Source organism: Rhamphochromis sp. 'chilingali' (genome assembly GCF_963969265.1).
Source record: "Rhamphochromis sp. 'chilingali' genome assembly, chromosome: 1".
In the NCBI taxonomy this organism is placed as follows: domain Eukaryota; kingdom Metazoa; phylum Chordata; class Actinopteri; order Cichliformes; family Cichlidae; genus Rhamphochromis; species Rhamphochromis sp. 'chilingali'.
The window spans coordinates 53,509,290-53,536,771 of NC_137929.1; the positions used below are offsets into that span (position 1 = coordinate 53,509,290).

A 27,482-nucleotide genomic window follows, 5' to 3' on the forward strand; every position below is an offset into this window, starting at 1 on the left:
CCTGGGACTCCTAGTGTTAAATCCTGGTAGCTGTTCAACATAAAAAAGTACTTTGCACCAGCAGAAACTCTTATTAAATGTGGTCTGTAGTGACAGAGCTTCAGTAATAGCTTCAAGCATAAAGATAAACGTATACACATAACAAGAATAAAATGCATTCTGTTACAAAAGTATAAAATGAATTTTGTCAGTGTACGTAATTTTCTTGTTTGTTTTTTTTATTATTACCATTCATTTATTAAGAAATATTTGTCAACAAATATTTTCTTATGATAGTATATGGTAACGTTAATGTAACTACTAAGAAAATGTGAGATTACATGAATACCCTACCAAGATTAAATGTAACTTAAAAGTATTTCAATTTCTTTTTTCCTTTTTCTACTCTATACCTTCTGTCTCCTTATTTGTCTCTTGAATTCCCTTTTTTCAGCACAACTACAATATACAGGAGATATGGCAGATATATCAGTTAACACCTCATCCACCTCAAGTGTTCTGGATTGCAACAACTCCAATGTTTACAGATACGCAAGCATTACCATCAATACCTTGAGAATCCTCCTCCTCCTCCCTCTCTCCACTATCGTCCTCTACCTGGGCCATAGACAATGGCGGCAGCAGCGCTCTTTTAAAACAGCAAGTCACTCTGACATCTTCACCTACCACATGGCTGCCATGGAGCTGATCTGGATCTTTGGGGGCTTCTTTGTTTTTGGTAGCAATTATATTAATAACTCAGCACTGACAAACCTTGGATTAAATGCTTATTATATGACTTTCTATGGGAGGATCATTTTCCACATTCTCACCTGTGTAGAACGTTACCTGGCTGTTGTTCATCCCATCACCTACATGAGTCTAAGAAACGCCCGTGGGGTCAAGATCAGAAACATCAGCATTGGCTGTGCTTGGCTGCTATGCTTTGGACTGAGCTTTGGAGCTCTAGTTATGCATAATGAACTCTCCATACCATTGTTATGTGTTTTAATTTTATCCATAACAGTCATATCTTTCTGCAGCCTCGCTGTTCTCCGTGTTCTGATTCGTCCAGGGCCAGGGGAAGCAAGTGGAGAAAAGAAACAGGTTGACCAATCAAAGCAAAGAGCCTTCTACACCATCACAGTTATATCATCCGTGCTTTGGTTGTGGTGCATTGGGCTGCTTGTCTCTGTTCCAGTGCACAATATGCCTGTAATAAGCAAGACTGCCAAGTGTTTGGTGGAAATAAGTGTAGAGGGACTTAACCTTCCCGGCTGTTTGGTGTTACCTCTGCTTTATCTACACAGAGCAGGAAAATTCACATGTTGCTTTTCTTTTAGGAAACTATTGATGAATTCTAGTTGAGTATTTATCGTAGTTGTCAGGGCAATTGTTGCAGTGGAACTTTTATGTTTTCATAAAAAATACTTTAAAACAAAGGGACCTGTCTTCACACCTTTCACTGTCATGTAAGCAGAATCTGTTCAGCATAGTTGGTTTGTACTGAGTTTTTCAGATAATTGCAGAGGTTTTGTCATTGTGTGCTTGTAGTTTTGGTTCCTGAATGTAACTGAGCTGCAAGTGAAAAAGAATGAAAATAGTGATTTAAGAAAACTTAAAAGACCGCTATCTTGAATATAAATGCTGTAGTTCCTTTAAAATTGAATGTTCCCGTATGTAATTTCAGTAATGCTTACACTGGTTTTATCATATGGCAGGAACTGATGTGTTTGACTAGTTAGATGACCTGCCAGTGCCAAAATAAATAAAATGCATTAGCCGTAAAACAGCTAACTGTACTAGAATGGTTTATTTGAGGAGTTTCAGTCAGGTTTCAGAGCTCATTGCTTCTCATGGCCTCTGACAGTGGATTTAACTCTGTGCTTGTCCTGCTTGACCTCAGTGCAGTGTTCGAAAAATACTGTTGACCATAATATCCTACTAGAGCGATTAGAGCACGCTGTAGGTATTACAGGTACTGCGCTGCAGTGGTTTGCATCATATCTATCTAACTGACTCTGATTTCTTCATGTAAATGGAAAGTCCTCTTCACACACTAAGGTCCATGCTAGCACCACTTCTGTTTACATTATGCATGCGTCCCTTAGACAGCATCATCAGAAGAAAGACTTCAATTTTATTTATTGCTTTTCAGTTGCACTTATCCAGTGGTTTTATTTCGTATATTTGTAATTGATGGAGTGTAGACTGTTTGCTGGGGTGTTAGGTTGTGTTTTTGAGTGATTGGGCGTTTGTTTTTAGATGGTTGTTAAGATTTAATGGTGGGTTCTTTAAAATTCTGAGAATATTCAAGAAGTTGGTTGTATTTTGGTATAAATAGTTTAGGATGTTGGTGCGTCCATCGTTCTAAACTTAATGTCAATCCTGTAAAGCAGTGAGTGTCAATCAAGATGTGTCAGGTGACATGAGGTAGAGAGAGACTGAAGTCCCCCTTTGCTACTGCTTGTTGTCACAGCTGAGAGGGGGGGGGGGAATCCACCTTTAAGTGATTAAAATGATCGGAGTGCAAATCACAGAAAATGGTTTATTTATAAAATGTAGGATTTAATAAAAAGAACTTGTATTAAATAGATGGTGATTGACAAACTCCGTTTTAAAAAAGTAAAATATTCCTGTGTACTTCAATTAAAAAGAGATTATGTTAAAATTTTCATGTGAAAATTTGCTAAAGATGAATCTAATGAATAATTGAATGAAACATGAAGTGAATTATATTTAATTCACTGTGTGAATTGTGTATGAATGTGTGCGTGAATGGGTGGATGACTGGACGTGTAAAGCGCCTTGGGGTCCTTAGGGACTAGTAAAAGCGCTATACAAATACAGGCCATTTACCATTTACCATTTACATGCTGCTGAATGTTTAACTATGTTAGAATTTCTGTGTTTAGAATAATGAAGAAAATATAATGAAGTGATTTTAAACTTTAAACTGTGTGTTAGATCATGTAAGTCAGAGAGAGGATGGTAACGTGTGGGTAATTAAATGTTAATGATGTGACTACATGTCCCCAGAGGTGAGGCTAGGTGTTAGAGGTGGTATAAAAGTGGGCAGTAAAAGACATTTGGGGTTCTTCCCCTCTGTCTTCTGTGAGATGAGCAGTTTAGATGATTGGATATAAGAGGTTCACAGTTGAAAATTCAAAGAGGGATGGTAGAGTTATTGACCCAGTCCAACCCGACCTCTGCAAACTGGTTGTATATTTTTGGCTTTCCTCTCTGCTCATTTTTGCTGTGTTAGATGGTTAATTCAGAAGGATTTTGGGTTACATCATACTTCTACAAAATGCCCAGAGAATGCTGCTTTCCTTCTGGGAGATTATCATCAATAAGTGCATCTATGGATCCAGGTATGCTCATCCTTTCTTCAGCCTCTCTCCGCTAAAGACAAGAACAAAATCAGCATTAGCTCAGAGTAGGTTAAGTAGATAAATATGATACATGTTATTTGATCATTTTTTTGTTATTGATATTATTTGATTTTGCTTTCCTCTTGCAAAATTGTTTTAATTAAATATTGTGCAAAACTATTCTGGAATTAAAGTCTAAATTGTGGGCAATCACTTTTTAACCTTTTGTGAAAAGGTAAAAGACTGACTAGTGTCGTGACACCAGTCTCTCTCATCTTTTTTTTATCTTGGTAGAGATCGTATGGGCAGAAATCTGTGCCATCAGAAACGCTCCTGTTTTCTGCCTGGAGACACTGTAATCTGTCTTTGGTGGTTTTTTGGCAGCAACTGTGACATTCAGCTATCACCTCATTGTTCTGACCCACAACACAAAACTATCCACTACACTGCACAAGACAACACACTAACTGTACACTCCAAAAACTCTCTCTCTTTCTTGCTTTTCTGCCTTCTTTCTCTCTCTCTCTGTCTCGCTCTCCCTCGCCATCACTCCTAAAACGTCCCCCTTTTCCTAAACAACCAAATGTGATGTTCCCATACCATTTTTTCATTGGTTGGCATTGTACATTTTTCCACCAATACAAAGGGGTGTTTTTTGTTTTGTTTTTTTAGTTTTTGGACATAAGCAGAGAGTGCTTGCTAGTGCTGTCCTTAGACAGCAAACTTGACCAAGCAGAGCGGGCACACTCCGTTTTGCGTAATGTGGATAGATATATTGGGTTTGCTTGCTAACAAGAGGCCTCTGTTTGTAGAAATGCAGCAAAATAATAAAGTATGAATAGTTTGAGGAGGGGGAGAGATCATGTGAAACATCATGTGTGTAACTGTGGGGGTAGATAATGCAGGAGAGGAGACGCCAGTGATGTGTCTATATATGTACACAGGATGATCTTCTGACCTGGCCTTAACCCTTTAGAGCCGGTCGGAGCGGGCACGCTCTGTTTTGCGTAACTATTTTTAAATCCCGGTAGCTCTGCAACCACGTAAGCTAGCGCAATAATTTTTTTGCATATGAAACCGGAGGAGTTGTACTTACATCTTATGCCATCAGCTTGTCCTCGGTCACGGTTTCCTTCCACATAAAGCTTTGCAAAAACTGCATAAAAAGCACTTGCAGCAACAAAAATATAATATTCCAGAAACACGCTTTGCCGATCCGATCAGCTGTTCATAACACTTCCTACGTTGGAATAGACGTCAGCGCGAACTTTTGCATGTCTGCCATGACCTGCCCGAAACCGGAAGTGATGTCATTTTCACGGAAATGTATTTTTTTTTTTTACCATCAGGGCCTCAGGGCCTATACTGGTGTTTTTAAAAGTTATCTTTGACTTTATGACTTTCTGTGTCGTTTCTGGGATGCTTAGGACTCATGTTGCACTGCTGGAAATAGTTTATTTTGATGCACATGCTGCTTTTTTGCAAATTTGCAGTATAATATTTATTTTCGTTTTTCCTGCAGTATATAAAAATTGGTGTATTTCAAAAATAAAACTATGAAGACACTCAAAATAAATTTCCTGTGGTAGGAAACTATTGTGTGCAACTTTTTTGTATTTACAGTTTTGAGGGATAAGCCTCTTAAATTTCTCTAACTAGAAATATATGTTAAAAAAGCAAAAACGATTTTCAATTCTTTTGTAGTTTATTGCACTTTTTTGCAATTTATGTAATTACTATGCACTTAATGAATACATATCATTAAAATCTGGGCTATAATTGTTGTATTGATGGATAGCAACTTGAAATGGTCCCAAAAATGGCACCACACCATGTAAAAATATAATATAAGCTCTAGCGGACTTGGTTCTATAGTAGGTCTTAAAGGGTTAAGTAAGAAGCAAGCAGGGAAAAGAAGTAGGGCATTTTGATATCTTCATAGCAGGAGGAGCAGGGAGCCAGGACATATAGCGGTAAGAGACACGACAGTTACACACATACATGGTCATGGGATGGAGCGTATGGATTCAGTGATCACAGTCACATGTGGAGGGTCAGGTCAAAGTGTGTAAATGTATTGTGTGACAAAAGTTATAAATGTACATGACTGAAGGAGCGGCCTTCAGATCTGCAGGAGGCTTCGTGCTGTGCACATCTCCCCATGTGCATGGGTAAATAAAGAAGAACACGGGAAGTGAAGTATGATGTCTCGAGTCGTGTGTTTTATACCAGTTCAGAATCAAAAGAATCAGGAGGTACAGAAGGTTGGAACAGTAAGTAGTTTTTTAAAACCCTGTAGAACTGCAACCACATAAGCTAGCGCAATGATTTTTTTTTTTTTTTTTTGCATATGAAACTGGAGCAGTTGTACTTCCACACATAGCTTTGCAAAAATTGCACAAAAAGCACTTGCAGCAACAAAAACATAATATTCCAGAAGCACGCTTTGAGGATCTGATCAGCTGTTCAAAACACTTCCTCCACCATTACCTGCCTAAAACCGAAAGTGACCTCAGCAAAATGTAGTTTTTTTACCTTCGGGGCCTTATAATACTATACTTTTATATAGGATTAGGATAGGATATACTTATACTTCTAGAGTACATGATCACATTCGTACAATATAATATTTATATTGTAAGAGCGTGAAAGGCTTTTTTATAACATGATGAGTATGTATATTGTAACAACGTGATATTATGTTGAATGTGAAAAGTATATTGTACTATCATGAAAAGCATATTGTTCAAACAAAAAGGTCTTCTCATTATAATGCAATATAGCTCTTTTTTTCTTTGGCCTGGGTGGCAGTTCTCCGCTTCCATAAAGAATGGAAATGAGATCCCATAAATCTTCTCTATGTACACACAGGTGGCATGACACTGCCTAATTTGAATAAACAGCTGCTTTTAATTACAGGCCCTTTTTAACACTGTCAGATGTAATGAATGAATGAAAACATAGACATTAAAAATCTCTAACACTACTTTTTCCGCATTGTTGATAGTCCAAAGTACATGTTACTATATGTCACATTTAAAAACTGAATCTAAACCAGTTTCATCAATTAAACAAACTGCTTGTTAGTTTTGATTTGGGTGAAAATAAGAATTCTATTTTCACTACATAAAGTCTCCACATGGTTAGAAAATGCAGATGTACCTACTACACTGCTCTGTGACCCAAATTGTGAAGTACAATTTGCTGCTGTAATTTACATTAAGTGCCACCTAATGATTCATGCAAAAAGCTCGCATAGTTCTACTGCTGTGTCAACTGTGAGCACCCTGAACACTAGCAGAAGCATCAGCGCACGTTTAGGGTAAATAGCAGTCAGTCAGTTTGGAGACGTGAACTAGAGGAAACAATTCAACCAAAAGGTGCTCTTTAATATCTTTTATTATAGTGACTTAATTTTTAAATGCCTTCTTTTTAAAATATATTTAAGCTGTTATGTATCTTTTTAAACTGATGCAACTGGCATAAAAAAGATGAATCTTGAAGATTTTGGGGGATATTAGATGATTCCTTCTGACAGCAGCACAGACAAAGGATGCGCTGCCATAAATTATTCTGTGTTAACTAATTTTTTATAAATGTTGTCCACTGTACAGATGTTTTTGTGTTGTTTTATGTGTGATTAGAGCAGACATCTTGTTAATATTTGTTTGTTGATTAGGTAGATGTAAGAACTTTGACTGGGATTACATAATTATATTATATCATGGATGAGGGACACAGTGTGTTTTGTATTGGAACATACACTGCCAGTCAAGTTCGGAGACACATTCTCATTTAATGGTCTTTCTTATTTCACTGAAAGCATGGAAACTATGAATGAAAACATGAATTTATTTCATAATTTTTTTGTTAACTACATAACTCAAAACGTTTTATATTTTATATTCTTAAAGATAACCACCATTTGCTTTGCTTACTGCTTTGCAGACTCTTTCTCTCATTGTCTCTATGAGCTTCACGAGGTAGGCACCTGATTGTCCAACAGCCTTGAAGGAGTTCCCAGAGATGCTGAGCACTTGTTGGGCTTTTTGCCTTCACTCTGCAGTCCATCTCACCCTTAACCATCTCACTTGGGTTTGGGTCAGGTGACTGTGGAGGCCAGGCCATCTGGTGCAGCACTCCATCACTATACTTAATGGACAAGTAGCCCTTACACACCTCCTCCTCCATGCTTCATGGTGGGAACCATGCATGTAGAAACTATCTGTTCACCTTTTCTGTATCACACTAAAGCACAATGTGTGGAACCACAGATCTCAAATTTGGACTCATCAGACCAAAGCACAGATTTCCACTGGTCTAATGTCCATTCCTGGATTCGTGCAGTCTCCTCTGAACAGTTGTAGAAATGTGTCTGCTACTAGAACACTGTGTTGTTAAATTCCACAAATGAACGCCAACAAGGCACACTTGTGACAGGAAACCATTACAGGGGACTACATAATGAAGCTCACTGAGAGAAGGCCAAGGGTTTGCAGTGCTGTCAACAAAGTGTGGCTACTTTGAGGAATCTAAAATATAAAACATTTGGTGATATGTTTCTATTTTCCTTTGCTACATAATTCCATATATCTTGCTTTATATATTTGCTATACTAACTGGTCCATGACTGCCTTAAAGTACAGTTGCTTAAAACGATGCATCATAACTGAACTTTCAATCCGTCCCCTTTCTGTCTCTCTAATTGTGTTTTTTTTTTCTTTTCAGACCTACAACATACAGGAGATATGTCACTTAACTCCACCTCCAACTATCTTCTGGACTATTTCTGCTCCTACAATTCACCTAAATTCATTCCGTTCTATGCAGTGAGAATCATACTCCTACTCACTGTTTCTGTCCTTGTCTTTTATGTGGGTCACCAAAGATGGCGAAGGCAACACACTTTTAAGACAGCAAGCCACTCTGACATTTTCACCTACCACGTGGCCGCCATGGAGCTAATCTGGGTCTTGGGGTGCTTCCTCATCTATTATGGCACATACACTAATCACTTAATGAGTGAGACTGTAGGATCACATGCTTCTCGCATTACTTATTATGGAGAGATATTTTTCCACATCCTGACCTGTGTAGAGCGTTATCTGGCTGTTGTTCACCCCATCACCTACATGAGTTTAAGAAATGCCCGTGGGGTCAGGATCAGAAACATCAGCATTGGTTGTGTTTGGCTGCTGAGCTTAGGAATGACATGTGTTAAAGTTTTATTACCTCCTAATTACAAAACTGTCCTACTGTTCTGCATTTTGGCTCCCTCCATAATAGTCATGTCTTTCTGCAGCCTCTCTGTACTCTTTGTTCTGATTCGCCCAGGGCCAGGGGAAGGAGGTGGGAAAAGGGAGATGGTTGACCAATCAAAGCTGAGAGCTTTCTACACCATCACGGCTATAACCTGCGCTGTGTGGCTATGGGTTGTTGGCTTTCTTGTATCAAATGTTCTCAAGGAGTCACTTCTGCTGAGCAGCACTAGCAAGTGTTCAATGTTGGTGTATATGGTCTGGTTTAACTTGCCCAGCTGTTTGGTGTTACCTCTGTTATATCTTCACAGGGCAGGAAAACTCTCCTGTTGCTGTAATACCAACAAGTGAAGACAAGGATTGAATTTGAGTACACAAGAGAATATAGAGTTACATGATCTAGAAACAAAAAGTATGCTAAAATATTTGGATCTAATTTGATCTAGCGCCAGAATACTATTTTTCTTTTAGTCCTTGAGATTCAAAGTTTACAAAGATGATTATTAAGGGTTTCAGAGCTCCATCCATCCATTATTTCCCGCTTATTATTGTCAGGGTCACGGCTGGGCTGCTGCATATCCCAGCTGCCCTGCATGCAAAACAAAATAAATGATTTGTCTTTCAGAAGTACACATGTCACATGACTGTGTACAAACATATTGCCTGCCAGGTAGTAATCATTCATGAGCTTGGAAACTTACAAGCCTGAATTATGACAGCTTTCACTTTACCATTAGCATATTTTCAAAAGCTAGGGCTTTTTCAGGCAGGCTATAGTGCTTTTGGATCCCAAACTTTACAGATAATTATTTACCTGTAGTGACGTCATTTTCTCAGAAAATGTAGTTTTTTCCTATAGAGCATTTACAAAGATAGGTGTTTTTTTTTAATTTATGTTTGAGTTTATGCCTTTCTGTATAGTTCCTGTGATGTTAAGAACTCAAATTAAACTGTTGGAAATAGTTTATTTTGATCCACATGCTATTTCTTTCTTCTTCTTCTTTTCTTTGCAAATTTGCATTAAAATATTTTTTTCCTGCAGTACATAAAAATTGGTGTATTTCAAAAATAAAACTATGAAGACACTCAAAATAAATTTCCTGTGGTTGGAAACTATTTTGTGCAACTTTTTTGCATTTACAGTTTTAAGGGATATACCTCCAAAATTTCTCTAACTAGAAATATGTGTAAAAAACAAAACAAAAATCATTTTCATTCTTTTTGTAGTTTATTGCACTTTTTTGCAATTTATGTAATTACTATGGACTTAATGCATGCATATTATTACAATGTGGGATATAACGGTTGTGTTAATGTATAACACCTCGAAATACTCCCAAAAATGGCTCTGGGAGTCGTGCTTTTTATTTTTCTTTCTCTCACCCTCTTTCTCTCGCATTTTTTTTCTGCTTCACTCCGCACGTGAGCCTTGTGCTTGCGCTGGACAGAGGGGGGAGGGGCAGTAGTTACTAGTGATGGGATTTCCAACTCTTTTTAGAGAACCGGCTCTTTTGGCTCCCAACCGGCTCTTCAGGTTGTTTTGTTGCAAAAAGACTTACTAATATATGTTAAAAAACAAAAAAAAACATGGTTTTATTTATATATTGTGACAAAGAAATCTTAGCAAAGAAGCACTACAGAAAGTTGGAGCTTGTTGTTTGACCCCAAGCTGATAGGGGGAGCTCTTTATTAAAGACACTTGCTGATGCTACACTGTGCTTCGAGCCTCATTAACAGCATAACAGAACTCACTTATGGTACTGCATTCATTCTATAAAACAATAACTGTAAGTGACTTTGAACCGCAGTACAAACATAACAGTCAAGATAACAGTTAAAAGTAGCGTAACCATAAACAATAAAACAACATCTAAACAGTAGCATGTGTCCCAAGGCATGATGGGAGAGAACTAGCTGCTCCCCCAACACGCCACAATATGTTTATATATAAATATATATGGTGGCCCCTAGAGACAAAGCACGTACAAACTCCGAAACGTGTTTTGGAGTTTGTACGTGCTTTGTCTCTAGGGGCCACCGTAAATATACTTTTATTTATTCAGGCCACATAAAATGTAATAAATAAATCATATAATACAAAAACCAACTATTCACATTTCAACTTTTAACTATTTAAATTTTCAGCTTTTTCCTTTTAAACATATTTAAAGTGAAACAACACAAAACACTGCAAACCACAACACAATTAAATATAAATTAAAATATGAAAACAAAAAGAAGATGCATATTCTCTGTCATATGGGCCTGCATGAATAAACTTTTTGAATCCTTTATCACCCGCAACTGCAAATAGTTGTGGATGATTACTATACCTTTCTAATGTGACGTTGTTGTCCCTGGCTCTCTCTCTCTCTTTCCTCCCGCTCTGTTCCTGTGCTACAGCGAGTGTAACTACCGCCCCTCCGCATTCTTCCCAGCACAAAGCACAAGGCTCACGTGCGGAGTGAAGCCGAAAAAAGTGCGAGAGAGAGGGTGAGAGAAAGAAGAAAAGAAAACCCCACGGCTCCCAATAAGGTGAAGGTTATTCATGCTGGCCTATATGACAGAGAATGTGCATCTTCTTTTAGTTTTTGATGGCTGAAAATTCCTCCAATTTAATAAAGGAAAAACTGAAGTTCTCTTATGTGCTCCTGACAGGCATGTACCTAAGATAAGGAATGCTCTTGGTCCCCTTTCAACATTTGTGAAATCGTCTATCAGGAATCTAGGGTTAATTTTTGACCCGGCTCTCACTTTGGGTGTTCATGGAACCTAGGGGTAACCTTTAATTCTGCTCTTACCCTGGATGTTCACGTCAAATCTCTGGTTCGGTCCTGCTTTTATCAATTAAGAAACATTTCTAAATTAAGCCCCGTTGTGTCACACACTGAAATAGAGATTGTTATACATGCATTCATTTCATCATGATTGGACTATTGTAATTCACTGTTTACATGTCTAAGCAAAAACTCCCTGGAGCGTTTGCAGATTGTTTAAAACACAGTAGCAAGACTTCTGACCAAATACTCAAAGTACTCACATGTGACACTGTTGCTAATACAGCTGCATTAGCTGCCCATTGAATTCACAGTCCATTTTAAGATTTTGGTTCTGACCTTTCCAGCTCTTCATGGACAAGCACCAGCCTATATCATTAAACCTTTACAGCCCTACGTCCCTAGCAAGTCCCTGAGGTCATGTGATCAGGGCCTTCTTGTTATTCAGCTTACAAGGCTGAGAACTAAGGGTCCTAGACTGTGGAACTCTCTCCCACTGAGCTTAAGATCTGTGGACTCAGTAGTTTCTTTTAAAAGACAACTAAAAACAAAAATGCAGTTTTTAGAATTGCATTTTTATTAACTTTCGTCTGTTTTTGTTTTATACTTTGTTATCTCTATGTGAAGCACTTTGCAATATTTTATCTAGAAGGATGCTATATAAATAAAATTGTACTTACTTACTTGCTGGTTGCTTTTTTTAGAAAAAAAGTCATTAACCCTTTAAAACCGGTCGGAGCGGGCACGCTCCGTTTTGCGCAACTACTTTTAAATCCCGGTAGCACTGCAACCACGTAAGCTAGCGCAATAATTTTTTTTTGCATATGAAACCGGAGGAGTTGTACTTACATCTTATGCCATCAGCTTGTCCTAGGTCACAGTTTCCTTCCACATATAGCTTTGCATCCCCGACGAGTCCCCAGGCAGCACGGTGGCACGGTGGTTAGCACTGTTGCCGCACAGCAAGAAGTCCCGAGTTCAATTCCACCATCAGGCCGGGGTCTTTCTGTGTGGAGTTTGCATGTTCTCCCCGTGTTTGCGTGGGTTCCCTCCGGGTACTCCGGCTTCCTCCCACCGTCTAAAGACATGCAGCTTGTGGGGATAGGTTAATTGGATAATCCAAATTACTACTAGGTGTGAATGTGAGTGCGAATGGTTGTCTGTCCCTGTGTGTTGGCCCTGCGACAGACTGGCGACCTGTCCAGGGTGTACCCCGCCTCTCGCCCTATGACAGCTGGGATAGGCTCCAGCGCCCCCCGCGACCCTGAAAAGGATAAGCGGAAGCGAATGGATGGATGGACTAGTACATTTGACCGCAGTATTCAAATGGTACCTGTTGATGTAATTAATGATTCTTGCAATTGAATGTCCAAATGATTTAACTTACCCTGACCCTTTTATTCCTCCCCACAATTGTGAGATTAACTATATGTGTCAGCTCCAAAGGTCCATCATTCTCTAACACAGTGATGTGATCGTGCAGCTGACTTCTGCTTAAACATCTCCTACCTGTGTTTTTATTTTATTTTTTTGTCTTTGTATTTATGGAAAGTAAAAGGGATATGACTTTAGTTAAAAAAGCATGCTGTTGTTATTTTTCTTCCTTTCCTTTTTTTAATAGGAAAGGATTAGTACTTAGCTGCTGCTACAGAGGCTGCCTGACACTGCTTAATTTGAATGAACACCTGCTTTTGATCACAGGCTATTTGAATATGGTCACATGTAATGGAGTGAAGGAAACGTAGACATTAAAAAACTCTAACACTACTCTTTCCACATTGTTGACAGCCCAAACTGCATGTTACCTGTCACATATAAAAAACTGAGTCTAAACCAGTTGCATTCTTTACACAAATTCTTTGTTAGTTTTAGGTTGAGTTAGTTAGTTAGTTTAGTTTTAGTAAAAATAAGAATTCTGTTTTAATATGGTTTGATAATACACATGTACCCTGTGATATGACTCTGTGTTCCAAAGGCTAGAGTATAATTTGCTGCTTGATTTGCATTAAGTGCCACCTACTGAGTCATGCAAAAAGCTCCTATCACTCTGCTGCTGTGTGAACTACCCAGTGTGAATACCCAGAAGCATCGCTGCACATTTAGTCTAAAGAGCAATCAATCAGTTTGGAGACGCGAGCCAGAGGAAACAATTCAGCCAAAAAGGTGCTTTTTAATGTCTTTTATTATAGTGAGAACTTCATTTAAAAAGCCTTATTTGGTTATTTAAGCTGTTATTTATCTTTTTAAAACTAATTATAAATTGAATATTAGGGGCTATGCAATTAACTCATTCCTTCTAAAGGCAGACAATAGACACTTGTCCATACATGAATCTATGTTGCCTATACACCCCTAACATGTAAAAAAAAAAATGGTATCCACTGCACAAATGTTTTTGTGTTGGTTTTCCGTGATTAAATCAGACTTGATTAGGTGAATCTAAGAACACTGACTATGATTGCATAAGTATATGCTATCATAAGAGAGACAGTATATTTTATGTTTGAACATATATTCATATAGAGAGTCACTCTTCTGTAATAACATAGATACTGGCTCTGACTATTTAAATTTTATTCAGTGTGAACAAACCAACAACTTAATGATATTGTAGATAACAATGATAATGATCAGTTCTATGTTTTTATCACAAACTTTGTTGGTAGATTTTTTCCAGTGTCAATAATTCTTTTCATTTTGGTTTTGTATTAAAAAGTCAGTTAACATTTAAGATTATATGTCCTGTAAAATTCCTTTTAAAAATATTTCAGGAAGCAGTTTATTACTCACACTTTTGCTCCCAAAGATATAGTAACTGATCTATGACTGTCTAGGAGTACATTTTCTTGATAAGATGCATTTTAATTGTGAACTGTCGATCCCTCCCCTGTTTGTCCCTATAATTGTTTTTTTTTTTTTTTTTTTTTCCATCAGACCTACAGCAGATATGTCACTTAACACCACTTCCACCAATTTTCTGGACTATTTCTGTTCCACAAATGCAAATTCATCCCAAATGGTTCCCTTCTATACAGTGAGAATCATCCTCCTTCTCACTCTCTCTGTCATCATCTTTTATATTGGTCACCAAAGATGGCGGCAGCAGCGCTCCTTTAAAACAGCAAGCCACTCTGACATCTTCACCTACCACATGGCTGCTATGGAGCTGATCTGGGTCTTAGCATGTTTGATCATGTTTTGTGGTGCATACACTAATCACTTAGTGAGTGAGACTGTAGGATCATATGCCTGTAGCATTGCTTATTATGGAGAAATACTTTTCCACCTCCTGACCTGTGTAGAACGTTATCTGGCTGTTGTTCATCCCATCACCTACATGAGTCTAAGGAATGCCCGTGGGGTCAGGATCAGAAACATCAGCATTGGCTGTGTTTGGCTGCTGAGTTTAGGACTGTCAGGTGTTAAAGTTTTATTACCCTCTAACTACAAACCTGCCCCATTGTTCTTTGTTTTGGCTCTCTCCATAATAATCATAACTTTCTGCAGCCTCTCTGTTCTGTGTGTGTTGATTCGCCCAAGGCCAGGGGAAGGGGGTGGGGAAAAGGAGATGGTTGACCAATCAAAGCTGAGAGCTTTCTACACCATCATGGCTATAACCTGTGCTGTGTGGCTGTGGGTTGTTGGGGTGCTTTTATTTAATGCTCTCAACATGTCACGTCTAGTGAGCAGCACTACCCTGTGCTCAGCATTGATGTACATGATCTGGTTTAACTTTCCAAATTGTTTGGTGTTACCTCTTCTGTTTCTGCATAGAGCAGGAAAACTCTCATGTTGAATTTGAGTACAACAGAGAGATGTAAATGATTTATATAATATGCTAAAATGTTTGGAAATGTTTCAGTTTTATTACTACTATAAGACAGGGCTAAGTCAAGACTCGAACCACACTTAAGATCCAGAAGTAGACGATAAGTCTAAACTGGTGGTTTGTAAACTTATCTGACAAAACATTGTTGATTAACAGTCACACGATATAATCAAACCCCATGACTTGTTCCTTTTTTGTGTTATTGAGTTATTCATCATCAAGAGTATTCAAGAGTTTATAGAAGATTTACAAATTGTATAGATATTGTATGTAGACTATCACCATTGAATTTGGAAATAAGGGAGGCTGTTTGGCTTCATTTAGAGACATCACTAGTCTTAAAATAAAGCCTAGAGCTGATGCTGTCCTATTAACAGAAAAATGAAAAACACCAAATGGATCATACATGATCATAAAATTTTTACGTTTCCTTTTCTAAAAGACACACAGAACACAAAAGGTTGTTCTGCATTTGTGCACACTAATTAAGTTTGATGTAGCAGTGCTACTTTCAGTGTTTTTTTAATCCAACATTTGAGAGTTATGGACCACTGAAAAGTGCAGCAGAGTAACTTCCATGTAAAACAGTCTTGGAGAAGACGAACCTAAATTTTGAAGCTCTATTTCAACAGCTGCTCACAAAAGAAAGAGATTATAAGATACATGTTGGGTCCATCACTTGTTATTTTACTAGATGTGAAATCATAGACATCCTCAGCTCTTATAGTTATCTCAACCTTTTGATAAAGATTGTGGATTGAAGTTATTGTTAAGCACATTGCTTTCATTCTTATTTGAATTGGGGAAAATGGACGAAATTATTTGCCTTCCAAATGTTTCATTTCCCTTACAGAATAACGGTTGCTGGCCATGCAAATGACAGCACAAATCACCTTTATTGTTTGTACAATTCTTGTATGTGCTTTGTGTGTACGTACGTACAATTCATTGTTGTCCAATTGTAGTCGGCAGGATGCTTTAAAGTTAAAGTGTATGTTCATGTTAGGTCTAGCAGGCAGTAATCATTCAGTTAATCTCTGTAGTATTCATAAGTTTGAAAACTAATATGACTGAACTTTTACTTCATCATTAACAGAATGGTACACAATTGTATCATAATCACCAGCTAGAGATAATCAAGACAGGTTGTAGTTCTTTTAGGTCTATGCTGGCATTAGGTATTTTCTGTTCTGCAGCAGTTTGCCCTCTAGTGGTTGTTATTGTGTATTTTTTACTCTGCAAGATCTAGCCAGAGGCAATTTCACTTCTGTTAATCTGTTGCCATCCATGCCTTCACAAGTTGATAAACGGCATCATCTGTAAGTAATATTGTTTGTTATCACTGAGACGACTTGTGTGCATTATTATTTGTTGTGAAGGCGTGATATAGTTTGTAGTTTGTATTTAATTTGAATGCATGTATAACCTAAGCTAGTAAGTTTAAGCTAGCTCATATGCCATGAGGTTTCTTTAACATTTTGATCATGAGCGTGATTTCATTTGATGTTTTATTCGGGCACTCACTAAGCAGATAAATATAGTGTTCTTATATTTTTGATTATGTGTTTGTTATATTTTATATTGATGCAACATTTTTATTGGTTTATTTCTGGTTTTGTCAACAGTTTCACACTTTTTCCTTATTAAATCATCCAACTCAACACATCGGCCTGTTCCTTTGATTTTGATGAGGAGAGTGTTTAGCTGTCTGTATAGCTGAGTCTATGTTCACGAGGACAACACTTAGTGAGGACAGAACAAGGTCCTTTAGGGAATTTTAGCTGAACTGTAAGAACACATACATGACAAAATGAAATTGGGCATTAATTGTTCATGCATAATTAACCTTTTGCATAATTAATAGGGTGTAGCTCCTATATATTTCTGTTCACATTCAGATTTTGTAATATAGCAAAAAGTTATAGCAACAAGTTTGTTTGTATGTTTGACTATGTTGATTAGGTTCATTAGGTTTAGCTGAGATGTGCAGCATCTCCATGATGCCAGTTAAAAATCATTTCATTATCAGTATATTATTTAAATTTACAGTACTGTGCAAAAGTTTAAGACAGGTGAGAAAAAAATGCCGTAAACAAAGAATGCTTTCAAAACTGGAAGTGTTAATTGTTTATTTTCATCAATCAACAAAATGCAGTGAATGAACAAAAGATAAATCTAAAACAAATGAATATTTGGTGTGACCACCCTTTGCCTTCAAAACAGCATCTATTCTTCTAGGCACACTTGCACCCAGTCTTTGAAGGAACTTGACTGGTAGGTTGTTCCAAACATCTTGGAGAACTTACGACAGATCTTCTGTGGATGTGTGCTTTCTCACATCCTTCGGTGTCTTCATGTAATCCCAGACACACTTGATGATGTTGAGATCAGAGCTCTGTTGGGGCCATACCATAACTTCCAGTACTTATTGTTCTTCTTTTTGCTCTAGATAATTTATGCTCTAGATAAGCATCAGGGCAACTACAAGCCTAATCTTAAAAGTAGAGATAGTGTCTGTCTCCCGAATCCAAACTGGAAGCTGGTTCCACAGAAGAGGGGCCTGAAAACTGAAGGCTCTCCCTCCAATTCTACTTTTAAATACTCTAGGAACAACAAGTAGGCCTGCAGTGCGAGAGCAAAGTGCTCTAATAGGGTGATATGGTACTACAAGGTCATTAAGATAAGATGGGGCCTGATTATTTAAGACCTTGTATGTGAGGAGCAGGATTTTGAATTCGATTCTGGATTTAACAGGAAGCCAATGAAGGGAAGCCAAAACAGGAGAAATATGCTTTCTAGTCCCTGTCCGGACTCTTGCTGCAGCATTTTGGATTAACTGAAGGCTTCAAGTATTCTATTTATTTTATTTATTGAATTTTATTGTAAAACCTTTTTCCACTCTGATTTTAATTTTTTTGTATGAACTTAGATCAATTTGTTCTAATATAGTATGCCAAAATGAAAAAATAACTCCAAGTTTTTAAAGGTGAAATATGGAGGTAAAATCAAAAGTAGTCAAAAACGGTCAATTATACCCTGGATCCCAGAGGGTTAAAAAGCATTTTAATGATGGCATTGAGATTAATGTCAAAGATGCCCACTGCTCCCTTCAATTTTCTCTTGTTGCTACCTTGATTCCATTTTTCTTTTTCTTTTTTTTACACAGAGTCAATGAGTTTCCTTCTTAAACCATATTTTCTCTTGCATCATGGTGATGGTGATTATTCTTCTGCATCTAGTGGGAGTCCTTCACTGTGGGAAAATTGAAGCTTTTTTTCCCTTCTTCTCTTAGATAGTGATCTGAAACACTGTGGGTAACTTGAATGCAACGCAGCTTCTTTGAAAACTGTTTTTGTTTAGCATCGCTTTCGCTGCAGAAAGAAACCACACAGTAGAACATCCCATGCTCACTGTCAGTTGTCCACACAGCATCATGGATGTCACAGCTCCGTGCATCAGACTGTGTAAGTGTCTATTTCCACATGAAAAATAAGCTTCAGCTTATTTATTAATCATTATAGTCACAATTCAATAACAGCAATTATTAAATTCCAAAGACTTAATAGTTAATTTTTCTCAACAAATTTTTGTACCAATTACGAGATTTTATAATACATTTGTTAGCAGCTGTAGGAATTTTTGTAAGTTGTAGCTGTTTTTGATTTCTTCAGTGATGACTCATGATCCTGCTGTGTTCACATGATCAAAAAGTTGGTGAGTGTCATAAGTTTCCTCATTGAACAGAATCAACCTTTTGGGATAATTAATCATGGTGAACAAAGACAGCAACAGTGTATTGAATATTGTTTTATCCAGACTGTTATACAAAATGCATCCAACACATTCAAAAGTAATTTCTATCATCTTGTGCTATTTGTGCTTAGATCTGGTCCACTTCTCAGCCTTAGAAACAACACTGATGGCAGATTCGAAAAAAAAATGCCATGTCATCACCAACTACTGTTTTGATTGGCAGGGTAACATGTAAGAGCTATTTGCACTAATAAAGAGTAATACTCAGACCATTATCTTTACTGTTTAAAGTTAAAATGTCCACAATTTAGACTTTAATTGCAGAATATTTTATTAGAGATATAAATTCCACAATCAATTCACAGGTTCAAAGTTTGGACTTCCACTACCCCTTTTAGTGTCCCTGCTAGAATTTTCCCCTCTTTTCACCTCGAGTCTTCTGAACTGCTCATCTCACAGAAGACAAAGGGGAAGAACCCAAAATCTCTTTTATACCCAATGTTCCCTCTAAGCTGCGCACGTGCGCAATTGCGCACTGCTGGCACGGTCTCTGCGCACAGAAAACTTGCGTTGCGCACAAAAAAATCTAACCTGAATTGAAATTAAAACTTCAACAATTCTGTTTTGCAGTGTTAGTCAGTGGCTGCTCCGTATGGGATTAGAACGATGCCACCTTATCCCATAGTCCAGCCAATAATGCGATTCACATTCGTATATACGCAGCTAATCAACGTTGTTGACAGGCTATGACAGCGTCCTTATGTGCCGACACCGGTGTTTTAGCTAGCAAAGTGGCGTGGCTGATGTGGAGTGAAGCCACGTTAATGACAACGTGTACAACCATTGGAGATGTGAGCAGGACAGACGGAACAACTGATGGAGAAAGTGTGAACTTTATACCAGTTTTTAAATTGTGTTGATAGGCCACGTAAAACCAGAGTTATGATAAAAATATCTGCAATGTTTGGTTTTCTTCCTGAATACTGTCGTTGTTTATATTTACTACGGGAAGAAACGGTCTATAAGAAAAAACGCTCGAAAGAGCTTTCCGCCTGTGAGCAAAAACAAAACCAAAAACACCCCCACCCTTCCCTATTGGTCGAAAAAAGTACCATGTCGACCAATCAAAAAATGATATGGCAACATGGCATCTAGTTGTTAAGAAACGGGGGGAAGTTTTAGGAGTGACGGCAGTGTTTTGAGATGTGAGATGTGAGAGATTTGCAACATTGCGCAAATCTTATGTAGTTAGTGTGTAGTGTAGTCAATAGTTTTGTTGTGTGTGTCAGAAAAATGAGGCGACTGCTGAATGTTACAGGTTTTACAGGAGTGATACATCTCCTGTTGTCAGGCCTGCAGGTATCAGGCTTGTGATGTTCTCCTTTATGTGGACAGAAATTATTTTTGGAGTGGCACAAAGGATTTGTATGGCATCAAATTTGATGCAGAACACCTGATTGTTCTGTAAATAGTTTGAAATGTTTATTTAAAAAAAACACCTTGGCTGCATTAAAAAAAAATAGCTTCAAAAAACTTTGTTGTTTGCCAAACTCAGTTACTTTTTTGAAGAACTATATAATTAATTGCCCAACATTGGTCATTATATACTGTATTTTGCAGACAGAGTTACAGGACTCTCTCCCAGACCACAGACTCATACTCATAATACAAGTCAGAGCTTTATAAAAAAAAAAGAAAGAAAAAAGAAGAAAGTTGTGTTTTCAAAATTTGAGTTCAAGTTATTTTTACTTCCAATAGTGTTAACATACTACACAGGTCAATGACTACATTTTTGTTTTACATTTTCATTGTAAGTGGGGCTAAAGCAGTTAATCAAAAGTAGTCTAACATAAATGTAAATGCTGTGATTTGATTATCTTAATAAATCATGTAACTTGGATGGATTTGATGCTGGCATGACCACAGTGCACACGTCTGATGTCGCTCACAGTGGTCCAAGGGATCGCTCAGGGAGTTTGTGTGTTCGCTCAGACACGTGAAAAATTAGAGGGAACATTGTTTATACCCCATTTTTTACCTGCTCACCCTTTCTCCCCTTTCTCATACTGGGCGTCACATCTTCACATTTTGGACATCCAATCAAGTGGTTGATATTTTATCACCCTATGTCCACCTTATCTGTCACTCTCTGTCTCTCTGAATTATAATATGATTTAACACAAAGTTTGTACTTTTAAACTTTAAAATCAATTCATTACATTTCCTTTGTTTTTCTTAACATTCTTTAGCACATTTTCACATGAAAATTTATTGTAACATAATTCAAACACAGAGGAATACTTTCACATCTTTAAACTCTGTTAATTCACTTTTTAAAAATGACTTATTTTATTAAACTTCTTTTATTAAATCATACATTTTGTAGTCAGATATTTTCTTAAATTAGTGGCCCCAGGCTGTCACTTTCACCCCCCCATCCTGCACCACACACCCACACACACACCAAGGTCAGACTCTTGGTGAGGAATTAGACACAAAACTGTAAAGGTTGAAGTTGCTCATGAGCACTTACACACCACCACAAAACTCAGACATTAAAACAGTTATTTCCATTAATCAAACTTTGTTTCTCATTGAAATAGTGATCTAATATTGATCAAACTTATATTTTGATTCATCTTTGATTAAAATTAAAAAAGCTTTATTATGAGGAAATAGAGGGAAAGCTCCGTTTTAGAACTTTGATGACTTTTAGGCTTTTAGTCTACACTAGTCCGGATAAATTTGAAAATGGCGTTTTCATCTTAAAACGCTCCGCGTCCACACTACCATTTTCAGTCGTTTTCACAGAGTTGTGAGTGCACATTGAAACGTCCAAAAACGTTGCGGCAAAATGTTGAGGAAAAGCACCAAGTTTTTTAAATGGACTAACAATTAGGTGGAGTTGTTGCTGCGAGTAACACAAAAGTACAAAGTTGCAAAAGCGAGTGGGAATTAAAGAATTTGAAGAAAAGCTATCTGGAGCATGTACAAACTGATATTAATCTTTAATAGAGCTGTCAAAATTGAGAGCAAACAAAACAACTGCTGTAACAACTGCCCTCCGCTGTCTTAGTTTAATTGGTCACATGACTGCATCACATGACTAAAATGCGTCATGGTTTTCAAAAAGGCTCCAGGTACGCTGTCCACACTGCGATGCGAAAACAACATTTTTAAATGTATCCGCTTTGAAGAACATCTTCAAAACGCTCCATTTTCCTTGACTGAAAACGCCGTCTCAGTGTGGACTGAAGGCCAAAACGGAGAGAAAAAGATGCGTTTTCAAACGAAAACGTATTAGTGTGACCTTGTGTGTGGCCTTACTCACATAAGTCTGAATATTAAGACCCTTTAATCTCTTTAATCTTTTAATCTCTCTCACCTCTGATCTAGAGATGACTGGGGGGGGGACTTTAGTCTCTTTCTACCACAGATCTCACAACAATACAATACATACAGCATATTTTCTTCTTTCTCTCACAGTGTAATTCTTACTTTCACACAGACAGAAGATTAAAAAGATTAAAAAATATTGATACATTTTATCATAACAACATCTCCTATGATAAAATACAGTCAAAATGTCTTGTTTAAGTGTATATAATATAAATTTAAAGCAAATAAATAAAGACATATCAGGTATCGCATCGCAAAATGACAGCAATGCAAAATCCACGTTTTATTTATCGTGTTACTCTGTTGCTTGCTGAGGAAAAAAGAAAAAAATAGGGTTAGGTTCACTACTGAAGACACTGGGAACATAAACTGAACACAACATGACAGTTTGTATGTGTGATTTTAGCATTGACATATTAAAGAAAAACTCATCCTGGGTTCTTACACACCGGTTCATTGTTGCTCGCTTGTTTCTCTGACAGTTTCTTCAAAATCTTTTTCATTTCTTTGTTTCTCTCTCAAGTGTTTAATAATTTGTTCCTTGTCTTTTTCTAACTTTCCCTTTCTTTCTGTCATCTGGATTATAATGTTCTCTGTTTCCTCCATTAGCTTTTCTGTCATCTTTAACAGTTCATCATGAACTTCCATTCTCTTTTCCAGGTCCTTTTCTTTATTTGTAAGCTTTTGCCTTTGTTTGCCTAAGACAAAAGTCTCCAACATATTCATGATTTCTTTCTTCTCTGTCTTGTCCTCCTGAATCAGTGTGATGAGTTTTTCTCTCTGGTTCTTCAGAGATGTCTTCTGCTCCTTGAGTTTTTTAATGGTTTGTTGGACATGTTCTAAGTCTTCCTCATTGTTCTGAAACTCATCTTCAAGGCTTTTGTTTTCTGTTAGAATAAAATTGCAGGAAAAAAAATGTTTAAACCTAATATCGCTGAGAGCTAAAACACATACTTGGATGCTTCTTAAAACAAAACAAAACAAACAAACCAAAATATTTAAACTCTTCAAGACTATTAATTACTGTATAATATAATACTAATTTAAATTAAAAAATGAATAAAAACATGAAACAATCTTGATTAGAATGTATATCCACATACATATCAATATAAGGGTTAATATAAATACCCTGTATTTAACTGTATTTATCTACAAGTATGTAGATCATAGGGATAAAATTTTGGTAATTTCTATGTATTACACATGTGCTGGCAGTTCTAAATTACTATACCAGTATTAAAATGTAAATAAAAATAGATAGTTTGAAGCATTACTATTACATATGAGATATGTCCTGCCAATTTTATTCAAAATCACATATCTATTCATACATATTTATACATATTTTTCACATTTTAATTTCCTTTCACTTTGTTGTTTATAGAAGTAAATGAGTGCGAACATGATATTTTGATGGCAATACATACAATCAGGATGAAGCACAAAAAGTTTTTTTTTTATTATTATTATTGTTGCTATAACAATAATTTTACAGTGGGTGATTTCCTCAAATATCTTTACCTATCCCCCCCCAAATGTCACAATAGAGGAAAATTTTTACACATTCAGCAGGTCGCTGGTTATATTCTTTTATAAAAGTAAAGTTGTTGAGAGCCTTCAATTTTGCTGGTAAACCGCTGCCCTGCAGCAATTACATTAACTGCATCTTCAAAGCAACAATTATAAAGGCAATGAGATTACAAGATCATTGCTGTAATAATTTTGGTCATGCTGCAATCTCCATCCACTGTTTTCCCTAGGGTGCCTTTAACATTACTGTTTATGTGTTTGTGTCATTTTTATCTGAAGCACATTTGTACTATGTAGCCCTTTATTTTAAAGGCAGTTACACTAAAACAAGACATTAAAAAGGTCTGATGATAATTTGAGGTTGGGGTAAAAAGTACCATGAAGTTTGAACTTACTGGTTTTATTTTGTCCACATTTCCATATTAGGAATATTACTGTGCAGATGCTTATTAAACAGACAGCCAAGTTGATGGTAATGTGAACAGCAGTATTAGACTGGACCATGAAGAGATCACCTGTAAATACAAGGAGACAAAATGTTCTAGATTCTACTTTCTGTAACTGAAAATTAATGTGAGTGATATAAGAAAAAAGCATTTCTACCTGAAACATGGATGTGTGTCTCTTTGATTTGACTGATATTCTTCTGTTGAACTTTGCAGGTGAAGCTGTAGCTCTGTCCTTTCTCCACAGTCACTTTACTGCTGACAGCATAGAGGCCATCAGAACCTCTGACATTCTTTGTAGGTTCAACAGAAATGGGTTTTCCCTCACTGTACACCCACAACATCTGAGGCTCTGGATACCAGCCATTAGATTTACACTCTAACACCATTTTATTTTTGACATTAGTGAGTTCTATGACTGGTGAGGAAACTGAACCTGCAAAGAAAAGAATTAAATAGTTACTGTTCGCCCAAATTTATCTCTGATCAATCTTAACTCACATTGTTCTTGTCCTAAGAGACTTATAGATTGGCCCAATGATATGTGAAATCAACATTGCCAATCTGGCAGGACAAAATTCGAATATTCTTATTTATTCCATTTGCTCTTGTCAAAATTCCTGTATATAGGCTGAAATTAACTTGTACCTATCCAAGTATTTCCTTTGTCAAATCAACGTTCCTCTGGTCCCTCTTGGTCGTTAAAAGGGCCTCCTTGGCTGTAGTGTTTTTATCATGGGGCCAACTCCCCCTCGGTTGGCTAAATGCCCATTTAGTGGGTGCACAAATCCCCTCCAATTATAAATACTGTTGGTTTTTGTTATGCACCTCTCTTATTTGTCCAGCTGTTCCATGTGCTACACTGGTCAGGTTGTGTACCCCTATGGCCAGAATACTAGATTGCCAATGATTCAGTAGGGATTCCCTCTTGTCAGTTTGTGTCGGTATGCTCAGTCCAAATATATGTTCAAGAAACATTTTTTAGCCCAAATCAGAGCTGGTTTGGTTACCCAAAATAAATGCACTTCTATTCTCAACTCACATGTCTGTGATCCACTTTCTACTGGAGCTGACACAAGTGTTCCTTTATCCTACTTGTCATTCTGAGTGCCCTTTGACCTTCAATATCTATGTTGCTTAAAGTCTTTCTTCACATCTAAATTGCAAAGTGAAGAAATTAATCTAAATTAAATGAAACTTACCTACAGCAAGCGTCACCACAGTTTCTGCATTAAATTTAGGTACAAGGCATTTGTATGTTCCTGCATCAGAGAGTTGCACTGTGGAGAGTTTCAATGAAACGTCTCCACACTGCAGTTTGTTGACAGAGAGTGATGTTCTTCCTGTGTACAAAGGATTCTGCTCAGTCAGAAGCTCCACACCCTCTCGCCTCACATAGACAGATCTAGGTTTGAGGTCCTTTCTGGACCAATCCACAGTCAGGTCAACAGCATCCACAGCAGGTTCCAGGTGGCACGGCAAAATGATGTCATCACCAATCATGGCCACTACTGGCTGAGTTGGACCAATCATCTGATGTTGACCTAATAAATTTAGGCACACAAACAAATTCTGCAGTTTTGTAATTCTGGAGACTTCATGAGTTTCCAAGATCAGGCTGAGTAAGATATGTAACTGATTTATTTAACTAAATCAACATAAACTGTTGTTGTTACAGTGTTTGTTTTCATGTTCTGTTAAAAACTAAAGGTAAGTACTTTAAACTGTGGATTTTCTAAATGTTGGTGTGCAACTTACCACCACAAGATTGTGTTAAAAAAATGAGGATCACAACATGTTGCAAAACCAAGCGATGTCTATCCTTCATACGACTCATTCTAGATGTCTGCAAAAAAAAGGGCATATATCAAATCTGCAAAAACAACACACACACTCCAGCCCTGGTGAGCTGGTGTCGTGCAGGTTTTAGATGTGTCATTGATCCAACACAGCTTATTTAAATGGTTAAATTACCTCCTCAACATGTCTTGAACTTCTCCAGGGGCCTGGTAATGAACTAATCATTTGAGTCGAGTGTGTTGACCCAGGGTGATATCTAAAACCTGCAGGAGACCAGCTCTCAAGGCCTGGAGTTCGACACCCCTGCACTAAGCCATTCTCATGCTAAAATGCCCTTAAAAAATTCCATTATTTTAAAATAAAATTCTTAAAAGGTAATCATTTAAAATGTACTCCTCTTCAGACAAACAGTTACAAGACAGATCAATTGCATTGCAGGAAATATGGATATTCAGTTAAAAGACAAACTGGAAAATTATCACTGTTTCTTTGTGATGGTCCCCGTTCCTCACCGGCTGACTCTGTGTTTTGTTTGTTTTTTTCCTTTGTGCTCTCTCTCTCCTCTGCCAGGGCGGTGCTCATTATGGGCTCCTGTCCCTGGCCCACGCATCTGTGCTCACCGTCACACCTGCAGCCAATCCCAGCTGATTTGGAGCACTATTTATGATGGCGGACCTGTGTCATCCTTCACTGGATTGTTGAGCCATCAGCATCTGCCCTTGACCCGAGCACTTGTTGCAGGCTGCTGAGTTTGCATATTTTGCTGTGAAGTACAGCCAGACTTTGACCGCTTCGCCTTGGGCATTTTTAATCTGTAGCTCTGCTCTAAAAGAACGTACGTACCTGGCCCCGCCTACTATCCTCGGAAACGTAAAATGATTGGCTAGAATCTAAAGTGTATCACAGCTCAGGAAAAAAAAGCACCGAAATAAAGCACCGAAATGTGCGCTGCTTTTCGGTCTGGTTACTACCAGGGACATAGCAAATTGAAATGAAATGAAATGAATTTTTTTTGCATGCAGCAATGAATTTTGTTCGCTCAAGTTTAGTTTTTCTTCTTTCAAAATAAATTTCTCCTCAAAATGCAACACGTGTACTTGCAAATTCTTTTTACGTGGTCTCATTTTTTTTTTTACATGTGCTCAGAATAGTGGCAAAAAAACAATGCCATAGTTTTTCACAACAAATTTTAGTGTTTTGTTATAAAGTTCTTGTTTGTTTGTTCCCTGTCTCAAAAACAAACACACACACACAAACCCCACAAACCAAAGAAACAAAAAAAAGAGAACGACTTACCACAGATGAAGACTCCAGACTATGACACAGTGATCCAA

The 27,482-nt window shown here is 37.4% G+C and overlaps 1 protein-coding gene across 1 annotated transcript; it reads right to left on the reverse strand.

Moving 5' to 3' along the window:
- Nucleotides 1–489: 489 nt before the first annotated feature.
- On the reverse strand, nucleotides 490–27,482 carry LOC308400270 (butyrophilin subfamily 3 member A2-like; the record flags this gene model as incomplete). The annotated part of the gene is made up of 7 exons (XM_080887862.1): nucleotides 27,445–27,482; nucleotides 26,107–26,194; nucleotides 25,551–25,892; nucleotides 24,506–24,784; nucleotides 24,298–24,417; nucleotides 22,926–23,256; nucleotides 490–628 (listed from the first exon to the last, which is right to left on the reverse strand). The coding sequence occupies exons 2-7, from the start codon at nucleotides 26,183–26,185 to the stop codon at nucleotides 490–492; spliced, it is 1,290 nt and encodes a 429-aa protein (XP_080743988.1). The 5' UTR covers nucleotides 26,186–26,194; nucleotides 27,445–27,482.